The sequence below is a fragment of the Chaetodon auriga genome, chromosome 6 (assembly GCF_051107435.1).
Source record: "Chaetodon auriga isolate fChaAug3 chromosome 6, fChaAug3.hap1, whole genome shotgun sequence".
NCBI lineage: Eukaryota > Metazoa > Chordata > Actinopteri > Chaetodontiformes > Chaetodontidae > Chaetodon > Chaetodon auriga.
In genome coordinates, this window is record NC_135079.1 from 8,958,361 (window position 1) to 8,978,513 (window position 20,153).

Sequence of the window (20,153 nt, forward strand, 5' to 3'; positions counted from 1 at the left end):
TGACGCCTGATGTTACATTCATAACTGCTCTTATCTGCAGTATTCTCACATGGATCTGTGGGTCTTTGCCTGTGGTTGTATCACAAAATCATTCAACAATTAGTGGTTAGTGAGGTGTGAGCCAGCTTTTATAAGAGAATGAGAGAACTGTGTTTTTCTCTTAAAGGACAAGTTTCAGAGTCTGATGAGAGGATTGCAAGTATAAAGCTAGAGCCAGCAGCCAGTTAACATAGCTTAGCACAAAGTCTGGAAACAGCGAGTTTGACCTTGTCTTAACATAAACATCTCATCACTTATTAACACATGTATCTCGGTTGTTTAATCCATACAAAAACCTGAAGTGTAAGGGGGGTTATTATAAGCAGGACTATTTCTTTGCTGGGTGTAGTGGCCTCCTGGAGTCTCAGCTCAACCTCACTACAATGTCTTGTCTCCTGGAAGTGACTGCACCTAGCTGTGAAACAGTTTGACACGTTTTGTTATTTTCAGACAGAATCAGGCTAACTGTTTCCACCAGTTTCCAGTCTTTGTGCTAAGCTAAGCTAACCAGTCGCTGGCTATAGCTTCATGTTTACCACACAGACATGAGAATGGTGTCGACCTTCTGATGTAACTTTTGGCAAGAATGAGAAGAAGCTTATTTCCCACAATGACAAACTATTCCTGTAATGGTAGAATTCAAGTTTTGTAACAGAGGAAACAACGAACAGCTGGTGTTAACGAGTGTAAAGGAATTTGTTTGTGATGTGTGCCGCTCTCATCCTGCCAGGGGAATACACCACAGACTGGCCGAGATTAGACATCCTTCCTGCAGCATTTTTCATGATGACTCTTGGGATTTGAGGATCGAAAAACATGCAAGTGATGTACAAAGAGAACAGCTCAAGGTGCATCACCCCTTGCCCCGGCCGATCATCTGGAGGCAACCGAAATAACCCATGAAAATCTAAAAACACACGGACATGAACTCTGTTCCCTTTAAACCGAAGAGGCCAACACTGTGACGAGAGTCGCAGTATTCCAGGAATGTCCTGATCCGTCCCGATGCCTTAGGGAAGAGACTGAGAATGCTCATGAACCCCCCTTCTTCTCCTTTAACATATGCACGCACACATATGAGAGGATGATTCATGTGACAGGTCACATTCACAGTGAGAACAGATTACTCCTGACCTCATGTTTTCACAGGTATGATGTACTAATGACACTGCTCCCTTTTCATCTTCACTCACCAGCCTGTCCTGTGTTAGGCTGCACTTCTCTCAGACTTTCCACACTTTTAAGCTTTTACATGGCATCAAATGATTATGATACATCTTGTTAGCCACAGGCAAAGCTATACATGCAGTTTCACATACCCATTTTTGTCTTGAAAACTCTCTCTTTTTTGTCTCAATAAGATGATGTCATGGTTATTATGTTTTTTTTTTTTTTAAATGGTGTGCAACTGGATGATTATTGGTGTCAAGCCTTGTGCGACCCCTCAGGTCCAGGGCTGTTGTGTGTCTGAGGCAGGTAAAGCGTGGTGAATGAGTGGCAGTTAGAAACAAGTGGTGATATGTGGCAGGAATGCAACACAATGACACACTTGTCGGTGAGCGCTCCAGTGCCTGGGTGGCTTGTGGAGGCCATCTAAATGTCTCACTTATTGTTGCAGACTGGTGTTTTTCCAGTCCAAATCTGATGACAACTAACTTCTTTCGCTAAGGGCTCTTATGTAGGAATGCAGAGAAAAATGATAATGCTGCTGTACGGTAAAATATGCACTTATTAGTCTGTGGCAAGTAAAAATTGGCTTATGTGTGAGGTTGTTCATGAATGAAGACAATATATGAGAAAGTAGAATAACATTGGAATTATTTTAATCAACATTTGCATGCCAGAAAGTCTGCCAGAGATGGTTTTGCTGCTTTTGGAAAGTCTGATTTTAGGGATCGGAGTGGGAGGGGTCTGGGAAAAGACATGACGAGGGCGTTGCTAACCTCTTCATATTCCTAAATGTCAATGAACTCTCCACAACAAGTTGAACACTGAAGTGCGTGGGATGGAATCATTAAGGATAAAGACTGCGGAGCTCTCAGATAATACGAGTTAATTCCAATGAAGCATTTCTACTCCATGACAGACGGAAAATAATCTTCCTGTCTGTTTCTTCACTTCTGCGTCGTGACAGTTTGTCAGTAGTTGTTTTATAGTGAAAGAAAGGAACATGTTGGATTATTAACGTCTGGATATCCTCGGACCAAGCCGCTGAGTGCGCGTTCCTGCTTTTGCGGAATATAAGACAGGTGACTTCATGTAGAAGAGCAACAACTCCTCCAGGATGAGACTGTGGACTTTACTTGTCATTATCCCGGTGTGCGCATCCTCCCCCCTTTCAGCCGGTGAGTTTCGACTTGTGGGACTTTTACGCACGCAACTTGTGAAGATGTGAATGAATTAAACAAAGTATGCCTCACAGCATCATAAGTGGACACATTTCAAGAGAGGGTAACAGGATGTCTAATGGCTTGATATGTTCAGTGACAAAAAGTCATTTTTTTCCTCACCTTCATTCATATTGTACTAAACCAAAAACATTTTTCTCACCAGAAACGTCTAAACCCAAAGGTCCAGCTGCGGAGAGCCGCTGCTCCGGCCGAGCCTGCAACCCCCGCATGGGCAATCTGGCCCAGGGTAGAGTACTGAGCACCCAGTCGGTCTGCGGCTCCAACTCCTCGGAGCCTTACTGCCTCTACAAACAGGCTGCTGCGCCCCGCATCAGGGAGTCCTGCTCGGCAGCAAAATGCAGCAAGTGCAACTCTGCCATCCCCAGCCAGGCACACCCTCCCTCTGCCATGAGCGACTCCTCTTTCCGCTACCCTGACACTTGGTGGCAGTCTGCAGGGGGGGTGGAGGAGGAGACGCTCCAGCTCGACCTGGAGACGCAGTTCCTCTTCACCCACCTCATCCTGGTGTTCCGCTCACCGCGCCCCGGTGCCATGGTGCTGGAGCGCTCCCAAGACCATGGGCGCACATGGAAGGCCCTCAGGTACTTTGCCAGAGATTGTGAGGAGGTGTTCGGCCTGGTCGAGGGGTCGCCAGTTGGGGAGAGTGGAGCAACTTGCACTTCGAAGTATTCAGGAGCTTTCCCTTGCGCCAGAGGAGAGGTGCGTACAGGGGCTGGTCTAGAAAAGGGGGAGCATGTGGTTTTCACAGTGTGGCATGAGAGGGGTGCGGGTGGGGGTTAAATGAAAATACTTACAACTTCTGCAGGAAAACAGTATTACCCTGCAACTCCACTCTATTGGAAACGAGAGAACAAACATGAGCAGGGTGGCATCATCAATTATGGATTTTCTGTCTACTTCTGACACTAGTTCAAGTGTATTTTGCAGTTTAGGCACGTAGAGCAGGAAAGCAGGGGCGGGTGCAGTTTGGGGTTGGAATCCTCATAGTAGAGATAGCAGCCGCCCCCCCGTCGATCCACCCCGGGGTGACTTTTGAGCACTGTAGGTGTTAATTAAACTCCAAAAATTATCACTCTGTCTGTTATTATGAAGCGTAACACCTTTTCAGATAAATATGCCCTTGACACTATGAAGTCCTGCCAGGGCAAAATGAAGTTATTAAACATCAAAGAGGTGAGAGACCAGTACACTTAAAGTGTCTGAATGTTATGTTAATATCCTTTAGGGCTCTGCAATGTGACTGAAATTGAGATTAGTTGTATATTTTTCTGATACTGATATATATTTATATATATCTTGATATGGAAAATGCAAGAAATATAGTGAAAGCAAGCCAATTTTGATTATATATCGCAGTGCCACAATCACAAATTTTACAATTTCACAATCTGTGCAGCAGAAAGCACCCTCCATTCAGATCAGGAAGAACTCCAAAAAAACTTTGAGGGAAAAAAGGAAGAAACTTTTATACATGCTTTACAAAATAGACTAAAGTTGTAAAATTCCAATCTGTACAACCAGAATGACAAAGTTATTGCAAACACGCATGAAGAATATCACCTATAAAATGGTAAAGATGACATTCAGTGCAAAGAGCTGTGTTCTGCTGTTATGCATCACACCAGATAAAACTCTTCACATCTATAACACAAGAACACTGACAGCTTATTGATTAAAATGAGCTAAATCCCAACAGGTATTGGAAAATCAATGATGTGTTGTCTCAACATGATTCCACGGAGAGCTTGTGGACATTAATATAGAATTACCATGCAGCCTCTTTAACTCTATTATAAATACACTTGTATGATAATCTTTGAGGTGTGAGGAGGTCGAGATGCTCAGCCTTCAGTATTGGATTGTGATTTTATGTCTGAGATCTGAGAGTGACCACATCAAAACACGCTTCTAGACATTCCCCCCGCACTTCACAGCAATAACACTCACCATCTGCTCTGCTCTTGTTGTCCATTTATTGGCACCGGGATGCGCTACAAGCTGATATCACACAAACCACCGAACAAACAGTTGACCAAGCTTTGTAAGCTGATCTCCTCTGATGAGCTGTGGGAGACCTTTTTTGTCAGGTTGGCCTTCTAAGCCCGCAAACAGCTTTGACATGCACGGCTAGAATATCAATGTTCACTTTTACCTCTGATGTTCCCTCAAAGCATTTTTTGGACCTGCTGTATCATCAGGGAGGTCTGAGCCAGATAAGCAGCCATGGTTAATTCATGAGCACATTGTTCATTCAGGCTGATGGTGTAAAAGAGAGACTCTCACTGGCTTGGAAAGGTTTGTTTTGCTCCAAAGGGCCTCAGACCACGTTGGGAGGTTCTGGTTAAACGTCTGAATGAATATATGGCTTTGACTGATCTCATAATTGCAGTGTATTTGCAACAAGTATGTGTCTCGCTACAGTAAGTCAGCTCTCTTGCGTAAGCCCCTCACCCTTCATAATTAGTGTCTCTGTTGCTCGACATGCAAAGACATCCCCAAAACCTTGTGTGAAAATGTAAATAGTTCCAGTGATAATGTAATACTGCAGACATCATATACTTAGTTTAAACTAGCTGCCAGCAGTAATGAGCTAAAGTATACATGCGATCACCACAAGCGAATTTTTTAAATTATAAATCAGAATTAGCTTATTTGTCGTGTGCAATGATTACACAATAGATCTTGTTGTTTACATCTGTACTGTATCGCTAACCACATGATGTCATAGTACAGAATATATTCATTATGACACAGCATTAAAGAGAGACACGATGCAAGGTATTTAAAATGGATTGTAGAATATAAAGTTAAAATGGCATGTGGGAACTTTATTCATTTTAGTAAGGCTGTGGGAGGTAATGATTTAAAACTATTGGATGTCACAGTTCAGTTAATTTTAATTCGATTCAGTTAAATTCAAAAAAGTTATTAGGTTTTGAAAAAGGAAATTTTGGCACTGATACACAGAACTGCAATGAGATTTTGGTGAAAAATAAAAGAGAATGTATTGAAGATAACGTTTGTCCAGATTAATATAGTTTTGGGTCTAGAACTTTATATCCTTATTGTATTATTTTTTAGTATCTATGCACATTTCCATATGCAGACACAGAGGATGTATCTGACAGATCAACATGCAACACAGCTTAATGAAGGAGAACGTAGCCATTTGTCCATGTTTATCTTGGAGCTGGTTTGATTTTCCGCGAATAGCAGCTATTTGAGGAGCATGAAAGGCAAAACAGATGCCTGGTTTTTATTTAGCAGAACAAGAAAAAAGAGAAACGGACATGATTTTTGTTTTGGTCATGGTCTGTCAGTTGTTTTCACTTGTTAGAAAGGCTTGTGCATGTGGAACAACACAGATTCTGAGAGATTTCCTTGTATTTCTGGTCTGCTTCAATCTCCAGGTCATCTATCGAGCCTTGTCGCCATGGGACTCAGTGGATCCCTATGGACCAGCCGCCCAGGACCAGCTCATGATCACCAACTTGAGAGTTCGCCTGCTGCAGCGCCAGCCGTGTCCCTGCCAGGCCAAACATCCTGGTGCCGCTGTCCTCCCCACAGACCATTATGCCATCTATGATTTTATTGTCAAAGGCAGTTGCCTTTGCAATGGGCATGCTGACCAGTGTGTCCCAGCCAGCGGCTACCAGCCCAGCCAACAGAAGACCAGCAGCATGGTGAGCCATTTTGAGCTGGATTGTGTGAACATACACAGCTTGCAGGTGCAGGCGGTGTATATTCAAGGTAAAGCTCTTGCACAGTTTGCTCTGTTGTGAAAACTTGCTGAGATGTTGTGTCAAGCTAAAGACCGCCTATGGCTTCATTTTGTCTCTGTTTTTATTTATTATATGTGGTAAGATTGGGAGTAGATAGTTTGGGGTTTTGTTCCCACCACTCCCTTAATACTCAGCTGTGCACTGGTATGTGCTGCTGAATCTGAAGGCTGCAGTGAAGACTGGATATTAGGCCGCAGCTTTACCTACCATTACAGGGACTTAAGGATGTGGAAAACCTTAATTATGGTATTCAGCCTAATGCTTTAACAACCCATAGGCTCTGTCATGTTATTCTCTTTACTGTAAATGGAGAATAGAAGCACTTGTTTAATTCCAACATGCTTTAAGGGGGTGTAGACATGTTACCCAGGCAGTAATAAGCTGCACAATGTGCAACCACTGCCATTGTGCATGTAGATGTCGGTATGCTGCAATACTTAAGAAGTATTACGCACATCACATTTAGTCATAAGGCTGCTAGAAATCAGCGTCAATGAAAAGAGTAACGCCCACACAGTGACTACAAACCACAAATTTATTTAAGTGGATAATGTTTTGATCCCAGTCGGATCTTCATCAGGCTAAAATGTTTGAAAATGGTCACCACACCCTTTATATACAGCAATAGGCTGATGACAGGCTTTGTGATGACAGGCGTGGTTAAACATCCAACCTGCCCAGGGTGATAAACACCTCTGACACACCAACTGACACTTCAAGAACAATATAACACAGTATGTTGCAGTACTTACTAACTACTTGGTCACGTTTCTTTAAGCAATCTTTAAAATAAATTCAGCCAACAATTAAAAGCATGCAGATACAACGAATTTCAAATCATTTTCTTTCTGTGTTGTTTGCCTGGCAGGTTCACGGCAAGTGTGTGTGCAGACACAACACAGCCGGTGACCACTGCGAGCGCTGTGCACCTCTCTACAATGACCAACCTTGGCAGGCTGCCAACGGCATCACAGGGACGCCGCATGAGTGCCAGAGTGAGTGATGGGGCAAGAGAGTCAAATGCACTTGTAGGACACACAGCATGTAGACTTATCTTGCAAATGGATTTCGTCTCATAAATCACATGTAACCTTTCAGAATCTCATGCATGATGAATAAAAGAGCAGCCCCTCTTTTCATGTCAGCGGCTGTAAGAGTCGTCACTGCAATCAGCGGGGCTTTGAAAGTTCAGCTGGGCAAAAGAAAAACCTATCAGTCTGTTTCGATTGTGTCCACCTAAACCCAGAGTGCAAGTGTAACGGTCATGCCACGAGCTGTCACTTCAGTCGTGGATTGTGGCTCGCAACAGGACGGCGGAGTGGCGGCGTGTGTGACGACTGCCACCACAACACAGAGGGCCGCCACTGCCAGATCTGCAAGAGGGGCTTCTTCAGAGACCCCGGCCGACCTAAAACCGCCCCGGACTCCTGCAAACGTAAGGCCTTTGAACTCTTCAGAGTGTAGCTCCTTTTCTTTTCCCCACACAGTAATTCTGCCTGGATGAATGCCAGCCAATTAAGAAGGGAAGCCTTTGATATTTTGAGGACAGTAATGGAGATTTGATTTTTCTTTTCACCCTTCAGATTAAAGCCGATTGATCTCTTTTGACTCTTTCTGAGTCAGTGCCTTGCTAGTGATGAGACAGTAAGATGACTCTACTCCACTCCTTGGAATTACAGAGGCCGCACTGTAATTGCAAACAATGGAGGAATTTCCCATGGACCAATGCGAGCACATTTTTCCCATTCTTGCCCTTTCCCCCCGCCAGGCACGCTGCAGCATTTTTTAAGAACAAACATGCCGTTTTTGGAAACAGATGAAGCAAGTGTAACAAAAACCAGTCTGTCATCACAAGCGACCATCAGGCAGCAGGTCTGACAGCGCAGAGAGGGAATGATATACTGTTTGTTTTTGCTGCAGCTGCTTAAAGCATGTTGAGTACATACTCCCAGCTTGTCGCTTGTTATAGGACGATGATGAAATACATTTAACTTTTATGTCGCCTTGGGAGTTCACTGTGTACTCTCTAAATATGTTTGTTTGTGCTTCTGCGAGCGTGTTTGTCCTTTGACTACGCGCAGGCTCATAATGCACGCTGAGTGCTGCTAGGTCTGTGCCAGAAAAGGAGCCACGTCTTTTGACTTCCAAACAGAAATGTTAACATGCACTCCTCTTGTTCTGTCACCCGTCTCCTCTGCAGCCTGCTCCTGCCACCCTGTAGGCTCAGTCCTCTCACGGGGTAGCCCTCTCTGCGACCCTAGCAGTGGGGAGTGCACTTGTAAGCCTGGTGTCGGGGGCCCCCGCTGTGACAGCTGCATGCTGGGATACTGGGGGCTTCATGAATACGGCTGCCGTCCGTGTGACTGTACAGGGGACTGTGACCCCTACACAGGCGACTGCATTTCTGGGTGAGAGCTGAAACTTAATCTCATATGTATATGTGTTCGTATTTGGATACAGTGACATATGGTGTAGAGTTAGAGTGCATTCTGGATGATTAACACTGAGTGGAGCTCTGCCTCTGACTGGTTTTACCTCTGCGGCACAGCTCAGATGTGGAGGTCTTCTATACAGCCACTGGCCACATGGGACACAGCAGCAATAATAGTGAGACGGCACTCTTTAGGGCAGAGGAGCTTTTCTCTGCACTGCACCACTCTGGTGAGTCACAGGTCATATCACACTAAATACACTGCACACGCATTAAGCCATTTGGATGAAATGCAGCTGTTTTGATCTTGAAATCTACACATCATGATTGAGTGATCTATATGAATCATATTAATCCGGTTTTATTCTTCTAGAGAAATGTGAGTGTGTAGAAGTAACCCTTGGCAGCCCTAAACTCTTCTGTGCTGCAGAGTACGACTATGGTAAGTGCTGTTTGAAGGAGGGAACTGATTCAGTATTGTGTGAGGGCGAGGAGATTCAACAACATAATGGAGTCTGTAGCTGTTAAAAGCCATCGGATCTGTCCATAATACATTTCTGAATGTTGAAAAATGCCCCTGGTTGTTCCACTTGATTTCTTGTGTAGTGATTCCTTAAAGGTGCTTGTAGATTTTTCATGTGAACAAAGCTTCTGTTGGCGCTCAGTGTTACCCGAACACATTGTGTATCCTTGAGGCCAGTCCGTTGTGTTGAATGCATTTTGTTCCACACAAAACATTTGCAGCTCCCAATATTGGAAAGTTCTCAAACCTGCATTGTTTACACCATGTTTACTTGCCAGCAGTCTTCTTCCCTGCATTTGTTGGCACTTTATTGTGTTTCTGTCCCATTACCGCCACCTGCAGATTAGTGGAATAGTGTGAAACCATGGGCAGTAATGTACATCAGCACCCCATCGTCATGCACATGGACCAGAACAAACAAAGCAAAGACCCACTGACAAAAAACAAACAAACAAAAAAGCTCCACACCACTACTAGTACTCCTGAAATTTAGTATTGCATTTTCTTGGAGCTGGGAGAAAAGTAATGGTAAAAATGGAGGCAGCAGAGGCCAAAATACCTGACTTTTAGTCCATGAATCAGCACTGGATTGTGCAGCTCGATAGCATCTTTTCATTAGGCTCTCCCTGCCTTGTAAAAGCAAACATCTTTTAAATTGCACGACCCCATAATGAAGGCTGTCTGTCAAACATTTTCAGTTTCCAAAACCCAAGCCAAGAAAAGAAATCCCAAGGACAACACTCTGGTTATTTTCCAAGACTTGAAAAGCTCCTCTAATACCACAGAAGACATTATAAAACTCTTTTCAGGGGCTTGATAGGTCTCCTTGTACTAGTAAAATGATTTGGATGTGTAAAAGTTCCCCATTAACCCCGAGAAATTAAAAAAACAACAAAAAAAAGAGGATGTAAAAGATTGAATGCTTAAGACGAGGAAAGTCAGTGCAGTGGTTGGTAGGCTGCTGATTTGTGGAATGACTGTTTGTGTTGCTTTGGCAGTGCTGGTGGTGAGAGTGATGTCAGCTCATGATAGAGGGTCCCATGCAGAGGTGGAGGTCAAGGTCAGGAAGGTCTTGCACCAGAACCCGCAGATGAAGATCCAGAGGGGCAGCGTCACTCTTTACCCAGAGTCCTGGACCACCCAAGGCTGTACCTGTCCCATCCTCAACCCAGGTCAGCTGCAGCCGCTTCCAGCGACTGACTTTATTGCTCACTATGCAGAAGCTTATTAATTAACCAATTCTTGTGCAGACAACGTGCCAGCTTTGTGCTGAATCGAGGCTCTATAGAGGAGGCTTTGAACTGGTGCCAATGCCCGAGCATCGCACATTTAGAATAGCCATTTACAGCTTAAAGATTACAGCCACCTCTCTGTTATGAGACTATTTTACATCTAACACTTTCACAATAATCACTCCTGGCAACATTCATCCAAGCCAGCCATAGTAGCACAGTATTTAACTGCTTGGTTATAGTTATATAATCTTGCATGCTCTTTTTACATAAGGGGATTTTTCTTCCTCTTCTGTGTATTTTAGTGACATTCTCAGTTTATGTTCTGCTCTCTCTTCTCCAGGCTCCGAGTATGTGGTCGCTGGTCATGAAGACTGGAAGACTGGACGGCTGATGGTCAACACCAAGAGCCTGGTTAAATCATGGAAGCCGAGCCTGGGACGCAAAGTCCTCCACATCCTCAGAAAAGACTGTGGCCGCTGGTAGAGAATCACCAAGAACTGCAGAGGGATGGAGAGGTGGAGGGTCATCTGTGACACGAGGATGACTTGCAGGATGAGTGACGGAGTGTGCAAAATGAACCAAGAGACTGAATTAGGCATTTTGCTTGGACGCGAATATGAAAGCAAAACCCTGTGGCTGCTTCAGGGGTTTCACTCTTTCTTCTGTTTCCAAAGTGGAGTCCACAGCCTCAAGAAACAGCTGCAACACTGCACTGCTGTGGTTGTTGTTACCCTGTGGCAGAAATGAGCAGGTACTGTAAGCAGATACCTCACCAGAACTACAGTCACTTCAGAATCAAAGAGAACAAAGCAGACCGTCAAGACTTTCATGCGGACAAAGTTGATGTTGGTATTTCATTCCTGTGCTACTGTATGATATCAGCTCAGCTCATAATTCTTTCCAGGTTGTAAAACAATCAGGAATGCATGTTAAATACACAGTTGTACTTTATTTCCTGGCCAAAGATGCTGTCAGCTAAAACACAGTCACGTCCTACTGTATCAATTTCATTGAGAGCTGTTTACTTTGAAATCTCGCAAAGGTGCACACTGAATTATCCTTGTCGTCTCACAGATATTGGCGATAAATCACGAATAAGTCAACATCAGAATGCGTGAGTGTGTGTGTGTGTGAGTGTGGATGTGTGTGTACGCTTGATGTCCTTGGCGGGGGAGACTGGGACTGTGCAGGTCAGAACAAGTAACTCCTGGATGAGGGGAGAGGATGAAAAAAAACATTAAAGGTATCAGACGGCCTAATCTGAACAGCTCTGCTCTGCTCCGGCACCCTCACCCGCCTGCTGTCTGACAAGAGCAAAACACACTCCGCTCCACCTTCTCCGGTCTGGAGTACATGCGATGGGCTAAAACACTCAGGACTGAGTTTGCTCCTACGGCTGCTTCAGTTACAGGAGTGGATCATTGTCGGGTTGTTTAAGTCAGACTTGATTCTGTGAGGATTTTCTGCCATCCTCGTACGGCCTGCTTCCATATGAGGAGGATTCACTTGAGAGGGCCTCTCTGAACCCGACCCAGTGGGAGCCTCTGTGTGTGTGTGTGTGTGTGTGTGTGTGTGTGTGTGTGTGTGTGTGTGGCAGAAAGAGAGCACACACTGTCATATGCGTTTCTTTTTGGCCTGTGACTCCTGCTGCCCCAAAATAAATATGTATTAAAAGCCTGGGTATTCATTGACATCACAGTGTATCACATCCCGAGTCCACAGGCAATTTTTGAGCCAGGTCCAGTTAAGAATAGTCTTGGTCCGCTGTCTCTAAGGAGAAGGACAAACTGTGAGGAGACATGATGCATTCCTCAACCATGACATCACCACCCATGTCCTTGTCCCAAAGACTTTACCAAAATAAGAGAAAATGGGCTGGATTTTCTTGTAAAGGACAAAGTGGTGATTTAGGGTACGTGAATGTACTCTGCTGTCAATGTGATATTTGTAAAGCTGTTTCTGAGTGTCCTATATGTTCTTTTTTCATCTAAACAGCATAAACTCCATGTCAGTGTGCTCATTCTTAATGGCTCTGGGAAAAGTCTATTTCATTACATGGTGCACAAGCACAAATCTATGACTAGCTTACTGTAACACCTTCACCAGCAGAGGTGACTGACTCATGTTTGACCCATGCTTTAGTGCCGCCCTCCTTTGGATAAAAGAGAGAAATACACCTTTAAATCATCAGTTATTGGTAATGTACGCCGAGCTCTTAAATATTTACGCAGTAATCAATGCAAGATTTATAACAATTTATTTCTTAGAAAACTGCCTCAAATTAAAATAGAGCAAAGAAATGTAGAAATATAAATATTTCATAGCAGTTGTTTTTTCCTCTCAAGGTCTTAACAAGGCAATGAAGCATAGCATTGTTAGGCGAGTTCTTTGCCAAAACCTTTTTTGCATGATTATTATTTTTTTTTTTGCATATTTCCTAAAAGCAGCACATGAAGATATGACTAAAATGATAACACTACATTTTTTTTTGAAGATGTGCCCTTTGTCTATTTGTTCAATCCTTTGGAGAAAAAAAAGCACTAGTAAGCTACTGCCATGACACAAGTCTTATGCTCTTGCTAGAATAATAACCTAAAGGTACTCAAGCAGTGGAAATTTAGGTCAGAGAAATATTGCATAATTGCTATCAGTCTGCAGAGGTTTGTTGTCTCAGAGCTCCTCCTGGTTCATCTCGAGTTCTTGGCGCATGCTCAGTAGTCGTCTCCCCGGCTCACGACCTCCTTGTAGGTGGGCCTGAGTAGGATGGTGTGCTCGTACTGGGCGGTGTAGCTGCCCTTGATGTCGCAGAGAGGTGGGTATGGGTCTATGATGCCGAGGTCACACAGATTCTTCAATGCCATCAGGTACTTGCTCTCGCCCAGGCGGTCCAGCCAGCGGCGGCAGAAAGCCAAGGTCCCAAAGTTCTCATTGATCACATTCAGCAGATGTTTAGCCCTTGGAAGTCTGCCGCACAGAGTCGACAGTGAGATAACTTGGAAACTAACATGCAGATATGATCTATCCAATTAACCTATAAAAATTATATTTTCTGCAGAACCAACCTTATTGGTACGTGTCCAACGTTGAAGTTTTTCATGTAATGTGAGCACTCCATGTCATCGTGGACTGCACCTCTTCCTGTGCTGCCAAATGTCTCAATGGCGTAAGCTTCACCTTCCTGAGAGGCAACAAAAAAAAGGTAAAAACTCTTTATTTGGTTGTTGATGTAAAATGTGGAAGTCTTGTATAGCTAAGAGAAGGTCATGATATCAAAGTGCATGTGCACACCTTTCATGCAGGACTCAGTGGGTATGATGTTACTGAAAGGACAAAAACACTCCAGGGGGACTGAGTAAATTTAACAAAACCCTCAAGATGCCAGCGGCTGACATATTCATGTGTAGTCTATTAAGGACAGTTGTGTCCTTTCTGGAGCAGCGCCTCGTGCGAGTTGATTGGTTGGGTTTCATTGGCGTTTAGTGTCTCTATCAGCGCGTGGCTGTTGTTGGAGTCCCTGTGGTATTAGCTGATAACACTGCGACACCCTCTCTCACTGCACCGATAATCAGTCAAAGTGCTAGCAGCCCCGTGGCACACCCAGCTGCCACTCCAGCCGTGCACTCTCTGATCACAAAGAGGGTAATGGCCCTGTTACACCAACACACTTCAGCTAAAAATACAACATGCAAAGCTGCCACATCAGCAGCACCCCCACCCCACCCTCCTGGAGCCATCAGGTAAAAAGCTTGACGCAGCAACTTGCCAATTAAAATGCTCAGTTCTGTCCAAATACAGTTATGTGCTGCAGCTGTGCGGGTGTGATGCAGGCATGGATCTCAGCGCAGTCTTGGGAAATGTAAGATAGTTCAAAACCATGTTTCTCCTTGGTGAAGTACCGGCCTGTTAATGAACTCTGGATGCCCACAATTCAACGCTCTCACGGTGAAATGAGGGGCTGGAGCTTGAACACGTGTTGCTACTCGATGTGGCTGGTAATTCCATTAAAGGAGTAATTAAAGTGCCGACGAGGGTGACTAAGAAGCTGTTAGAGCGGTGAATTGGAACACTTCTCCACACCCTGTCGTAACCCTAACCAGCCACATGTTCTTCCAATTACACTTAAGAATTAAAAAGGGTTTATTTATACGCAAGGTCAAGCAGCTAATAAAGGTTTAATTTCAGACACTCCAGTAAAAAGAGGCTGCAGTGTTGTTTTGTGCCGCAGAATCTAGTCACATCCACATTTGGCTCAGATGAAATGATATTCGAAGTTGAGTAAGCTGTATCCACGGCTGCACAAACCTCCATCCTCGTGGCCTCTCCGCCTTTCACAATAGGGACTGTCTTCCCTGAGTGTATCCTGTACTGTCCGATAGAGTGGCCATTGAGATTCCTGATTGGCTTGACTGTAAAGAGAACAGCACACGGAGGTTGAATTAACAGGAAGCAGCGCTGATCCTGCACAGGAAGGAAAGATGATAAATGACCTCACATTACCTTGATATGTTTTCCCATCTATCTCCACTTCGTAAGACTCCATGACCTCCTGAATGGTCTCACCAACATCACACAGGCGCACATCAATGCCTGCAAACTGGGACAGAGAAGTGTTTACACCACAAGCAGTACACAGCATTACACTCCTCACAAACACACACACACACACACAAACAGTCTGGATAGTAAGAAATAATTCACCAGCCCTTCTGTGATGTGTCTTATTTATAGGCTTTGCAGCAAAGTACACAAACTCCTGAGCATTTACTGAGTTTTTTTTTTTTTTCTTATCCATTCTAGAGGATCCGCAGATTAATACATTATCTATTACGATGCATCTGGTCTTGTACTTGTTTCAGCTGCTGTGACATTTTTCTTATCCTAATCATTACTTCCACACAATGTACTATATGTGTGCCCCCACATCATTACCATTTTGGCACCACATTGAGTCACATATAGCCACTGCTTGTCCAACATTAGAGCCAGGTAGAGCCAAATTCTCAATCATTTTATTATTTTACAGGCTTAATTGTAGGAAATTGCAGTTTAGATATGAATATTAAAGAAAATGTGCTTTGAATATGCTGACCCTTGCTGATTTGTTGTATCATAAAGTGTAACCAGCAGCGCAGTGAAGCACCATGCATGATGGGTAGAGCTGTATTACCTTAATGCCAGTGTTAGTTGCATCTTTCACAGCCTCCAGCAGCCTGTCAAACTTTGGATTGAAAGTGACGGTGAAGGCACAGTCTATTATTCGACCTGAAAGACCATAACGTTTGGTTATTCATTCAAAACTTTCTATGAGGTGATCATTTTGCAGGAATATGCAGCATGTGTTAATCTAAAAAAATGGCAGTTAATTAACTTGTGAGACCAGTGTATTTCTGGCAGTGAGAATTATAATGTAATCATCATTTTACCATGTCATAATAAATGCCAAGTGTGAAATGGCACAGCATAACTCCAAAAGCACTTAAAAAGTTATTAGCGAGCTCTTGCCGTTGATGTGCGTTCCGAAGTCAATTTTGCAGATGTCGTCGTAGCGCAGCACGGTGGGGTCTCCTGCGTTTGGGGTGTAGTGGGCAGCACAGTGGTTGATTGAGCAGCCGGTCGGGAAGGCCAGGCCAGCCTTTAACCCATTTTCTTTGATGAGCCTCCTGGAGCAGTCCTCCAGCTTCTCACTGCCAGAAACAGAGAGCAGCACAAAGGGACAATGGATGACAGGAACAATGAGACTGTTGTCAGGGCAGATAATGCATCCACAAGAGGCTGAGACCACGAAGCAGTTCTCCTGCTTTCTTTGATCATCTTAAAACTGTTTCTTGCAGGCTGGCACAAAGAAGTGCTTATATCAATTTCACATCACTTTCTGGTTCAAATGAGTCCTGGCAGGTATGAGCAGCCAAGATTAAAGTCCATTAAAAGGGGCTCAAAGACAATATTTCAGTGCATGTCTCACCAGATGTCAATCATGGTCATCCCTGGTTTGATCCAGCTCCTGACATATGAGCGGACCTGCCGATGGGCCTCGGCCGCCTGCCTGAAATCACTCCACATCTCCTCGTTGGCCCTGTCCAGAGCCCGCTTCTCCTCGCTGGTGGTCCGCCACGCTGCACTGCGCCTGGCGGGAGGTAGACAGGCACACCACAGAGAGAAGGCACTCATTATTTTCTCATTATACACATATTTGTAATGAGGATATGACACTGTGCACAGGTGAAAGTAGTGTTGATACTTTTCATCTGAGGCCAAATATAGAAAAAATGATTTATGTGCTTCTGAAGAGGAAATTAAACCACACTAAACACTAAACATTCCACCTCATTATGATGTCCAATATGAATACAGCACAAAGCAGATAGATTTAGAGAAAAACTAGGCATGTCGCACAGTGGAGGACTACTGCTGAGTGTGAGGGACGATGTGGAGGTCACACACCCGTCTTTCGATGGTGGATATTCACACTCCTCTCCCTTTGGAAAGTCTCCGCTGGGATAGAGCTCACAAATAGGGATTGAGGGAGGGTCAGTCTGTCCCTTCACTGTGGCCCAGATAGAAGCAGAGGAAAGCAGCAGGAGAGAGAAAAGAAAACATAAGTTATCCTCTCCATGTTCATGACATTCATATTCCTACTCAGCTCGAGAGTGTAGTGCAGTTCCTGACTTACAGATCTAATTCAAGTAAGAGACTCATGAGAGAAAGAAATCCACTAAATTAAGATGGCAGTAATATCTGTGGTAATATAAAATATAACAGCACTTATAGTGGGTTATAATCATATATATACAGCATATTATCAAGGATCGCTCGCTCCACACTGTAACACTGGCATTGTGTGTTTATGCTGTCATTAATTTTGTCCTGTCTGCTCGACATGTAGGGTCCTGTCGCATTTTGTCCTACAACTCCCCCGTCAGTGCTGCATTATGTAACTCTCATCACACTAATTAACCAAGTCAAACTGCTTTTGTGCACCTGTTGTATTTAACAAATGATTCAAAGTGATTCTGATGCAGCCCAGTCAGGATGTACATCTCACCGCGCTATTCTGTCCGTCTATAAAACCTGCTGCGCCTCTCTGACTATAAATATTCTGTCACAGTGATGTGAGTTGCAGCTGCTTCAGTTCACATTCTGAACGGAGTAAATGTGAATTTAATTCAAACAGAGCAATCTGTTGTAGACTGTAGAGATGCGGTTGCTGCACTCAGGAAAAAAAAATGCCTTACATCCTTTCTTCTTTTTCTTCTTCTTCTTCTTTTTTCCAGCTGAGTTCTCTCCCTCATCCCCATCTGTTGAAAGCATCATTAGTTTCAATACAGTTTTGTAAAGTGAGAGATATCGACAGGAGGCTTGGGCACAATTCCCAGTGTGCTACTGAAAATCAGATATCACATTGCAGATGTGAGCAGCTGAATTTTACTGTGCACTTTCAGGACCCTAAAGTTCAACACAATCCTCCACTGCAGATGATGATGATGATGGTGGTGGTGAGGAGTTACCTTCTTCTCCATCCTCCTCCCTCTCTTTGTCCTCCAGTGTTTGCTGCTCCAACTGTTTCGTCACATCACCAACACCTCCGGCTTCTCCATCCCCCTCAGCCTCATTTGTCCCTGCTGCAAAGTCACACACCCTCGTGCATGCATGTGCAGGTGAACACGCACGCATGCACCAATGGTGTGCATACACATGCATGAGCATGCACAGACACACACACACACACACACACACACACACACACACACACACACACACACAGAGTGAGTAAATTATTTGTGGTTCAGAGTCATCTCAAGAAAGTGCATCCACTACGAGCTCAACTTGGCAGGGTCTGTGCATAAATTCTTTCAATACCTTGGGAGTCAATATCCTCAAGGGCATATGTACCATGCAGCATTATGACATTTAGCCCTTCAAAGCCAGAGCTGTGTGGACCACACTTGACTTATGGCAGGTTCAGCGTCCAGGGCTTTTTGAGATTTGATTTTTCCACATTATGAGGCAGTAAGGCTGTAATTACCATCATGCTGCTTTGCATAAGAGTGGTTGTCATCCTATTGCACTAAAACTGTGGATACTTCTATTACATAATTTCATGCAGCTTAGGAGGATTTATTGGATAGAACATATTTAATCTGGGGTAAAATTACATTTTATTCCAACCATATCTTCAAATGACAGCTTTCAATCAGTTCTGATGTTAAATTGCGTTTCTCAGAGATTGTCCCGTTTCCAGATGAGCGCCCTCAGCTCTAGCAGCAGCCGCTCAGAGTTGGGACAGCTGGACAGAAGACCGTCTGACAGGTTGAAAAGTCTCCTGTCCCGCATATCTGACGCTCGTGCTCTATAGCGAGTGGCACCAGAGGAGACAATTTTGCGCTATTTTCCCAACGATTCTCGACCCGCAAAGTGATGCCTCTTACCTGGTGCGGCGGTCTTTTTCCTCTTCTTCTTTCTTCTCTTTTTCTTGACTGATTCCGAAGCATCTGCATCTTCTCTTTCCTCGTTCAAGTCGTCCCCATTGAGAAGTTGAGGCTCCACTTCATGCTGTAGCTGTAGCTCCGCCATGATCAGCGACTGAGAGATGAAGTGACGCATAAGCTGCTGGGAGCCTCCAGTGGTCAAAGCAGAAAAGTGTGCTGGAGGAAGCTGAGCCAATAATGAGCTATTAGACAATCTCTGTGCAACAACTTGACCCGAGTAGAGGAAGACGATCCTCTTCTGTCCCAAGGAGCAAAAACTTTCATTTATCCTCAGTTTTTTTTTTTCCTGTAGGGCAAATTACATTTTGGGACAAACTGTAACAGGACAGCAACCCAACCCCGGTGTACTCTGTGGAGGCTGATGCTTGGTGATGTGACCATCAAGTCCTGATTCGTGGCCTGTAAAAGCTGCACTGCATGCTAGAATTATCCATTTCCCTGAACGTCCAGTCGCTGAGTTTCAGGTTACCTGTCTGTGCGCGCACCTGTGACTGCAGCTCCTCCACTGCGTTCCCACCCGTGTGTCCACATTGTCAAACGCTCGACACCTTATCTGTTATTGTGAGTGACGTTTTGTGGTTTGTATTGTCACAGGTAGCGTTTCAATGTTTGCCGGAGTGGAGCACTGATGGTGCATAACGCGGGTACGTTTGGAGACGGGCGTAGAAGTGTGTATCCAAGCAACAAGCCCGGCAGCACACTGACCGCGGGCACATTAACAGGAGTGAAAGGCGGATTTTAAAGCACCACAGTTTGGGTTTGTTTGGGTTTTGCTGCAAGGATGTTTACTGCGTTTTGCGTGGCGAATGTTTAGAGGAAGATATAATAATGACTTCTTCTGGTGCGCTGACAGAATCCAGGACGGGCCCTTTGTATTTCTTTGACCAGGTGGGCTAATGATTCACTATGCTGACTGTAGTTTGAAAGAAACTAGTCAATAACCACGCAATTCACCTCTCTGCAGCCAACAAACCGGAACAGGATTAAAGGGACAAGAAGCAACATTTTGTACACCAGCATGGCAAATGAAGGAGCGCAGGTAGACGATGCAGTGGAAAGGTAATCTAATTAAAGTCTCTCACTGCTACAAAAATTCGTTGACGTTTTTCTGTCATATGACTGTTGTAAATTCTCTCATTTTCCCCGTAGTGGTCGAGAGACTGACAGCAAAGGAGGTAAAAGTGATGAGCTCGCTCAGACGCTGTCAGGTGAAACATGCAGGGACGGTAAACCTGACACCACATCT

The 20,153-nt window shown here is 44.4% G+C and overlaps 2 protein-coding genes across 2 annotated transcripts; one reads left to right on the top strand and one right to left on the bottom strand.

Moving 5' to 3' along the window:
* The first annotated feature begins 2,134 nt into the window (after positions 1-2,134).
* LOC143322239 (netrin-4-like) lies at positions 2,135-12,468 on the top strand. The gene is made up of 10 exons (XM_076733294.1): positions 2,135-2,384; positions 2,593-3,149; positions 5,861-6,133; positions 7,101-7,227; positions 7,479-7,667; positions 8,433-8,640; positions 8,781-8,893; positions 9,037-9,105; positions 10,185-10,358; positions 10,762-12,468. Exons 1-10 carry the CDS (start codon positions 2,324-2,326, stop codon positions 10,902-10,904), a joined length of 1,914 nt encoding a protein of 637 aa, XP_076589409.1. The 5' UTR covers positions 2,135-2,323; the 3' UTR covers positions 10,905-12,468.
* Positions 12,469-12,661: 193 nt separating this feature from the next.
* Positions 12,662-19,022, bottom strand: LOC143322172 (methionine aminopeptidase 2-like). Its single transcript, XM_076733164.1, has 11 exons — positions 18,848-19,022; positions 17,927-18,040; positions 17,654-17,716; positions 16,863-16,965; positions 16,384-16,545; positions 15,924-16,105; positions 15,589-15,683; positions 14,919-15,015; positions 14,724-14,827; positions 13,484-13,599; positions 12,662-13,385 (listed from the first exon to the last, which is right to left on the bottom strand). The coding sequence occupies exons 1-11, from the start codon at positions 19,020-19,022 to the stop codon at positions 13,133-13,135; spliced, it is 1,464 nt and encodes a 487-aa protein (XP_076589279.1). The 3' UTR covers positions 12,662-13,132.
* Positions 19,023-20,153: the final 1,131 nt, after the last annotated feature.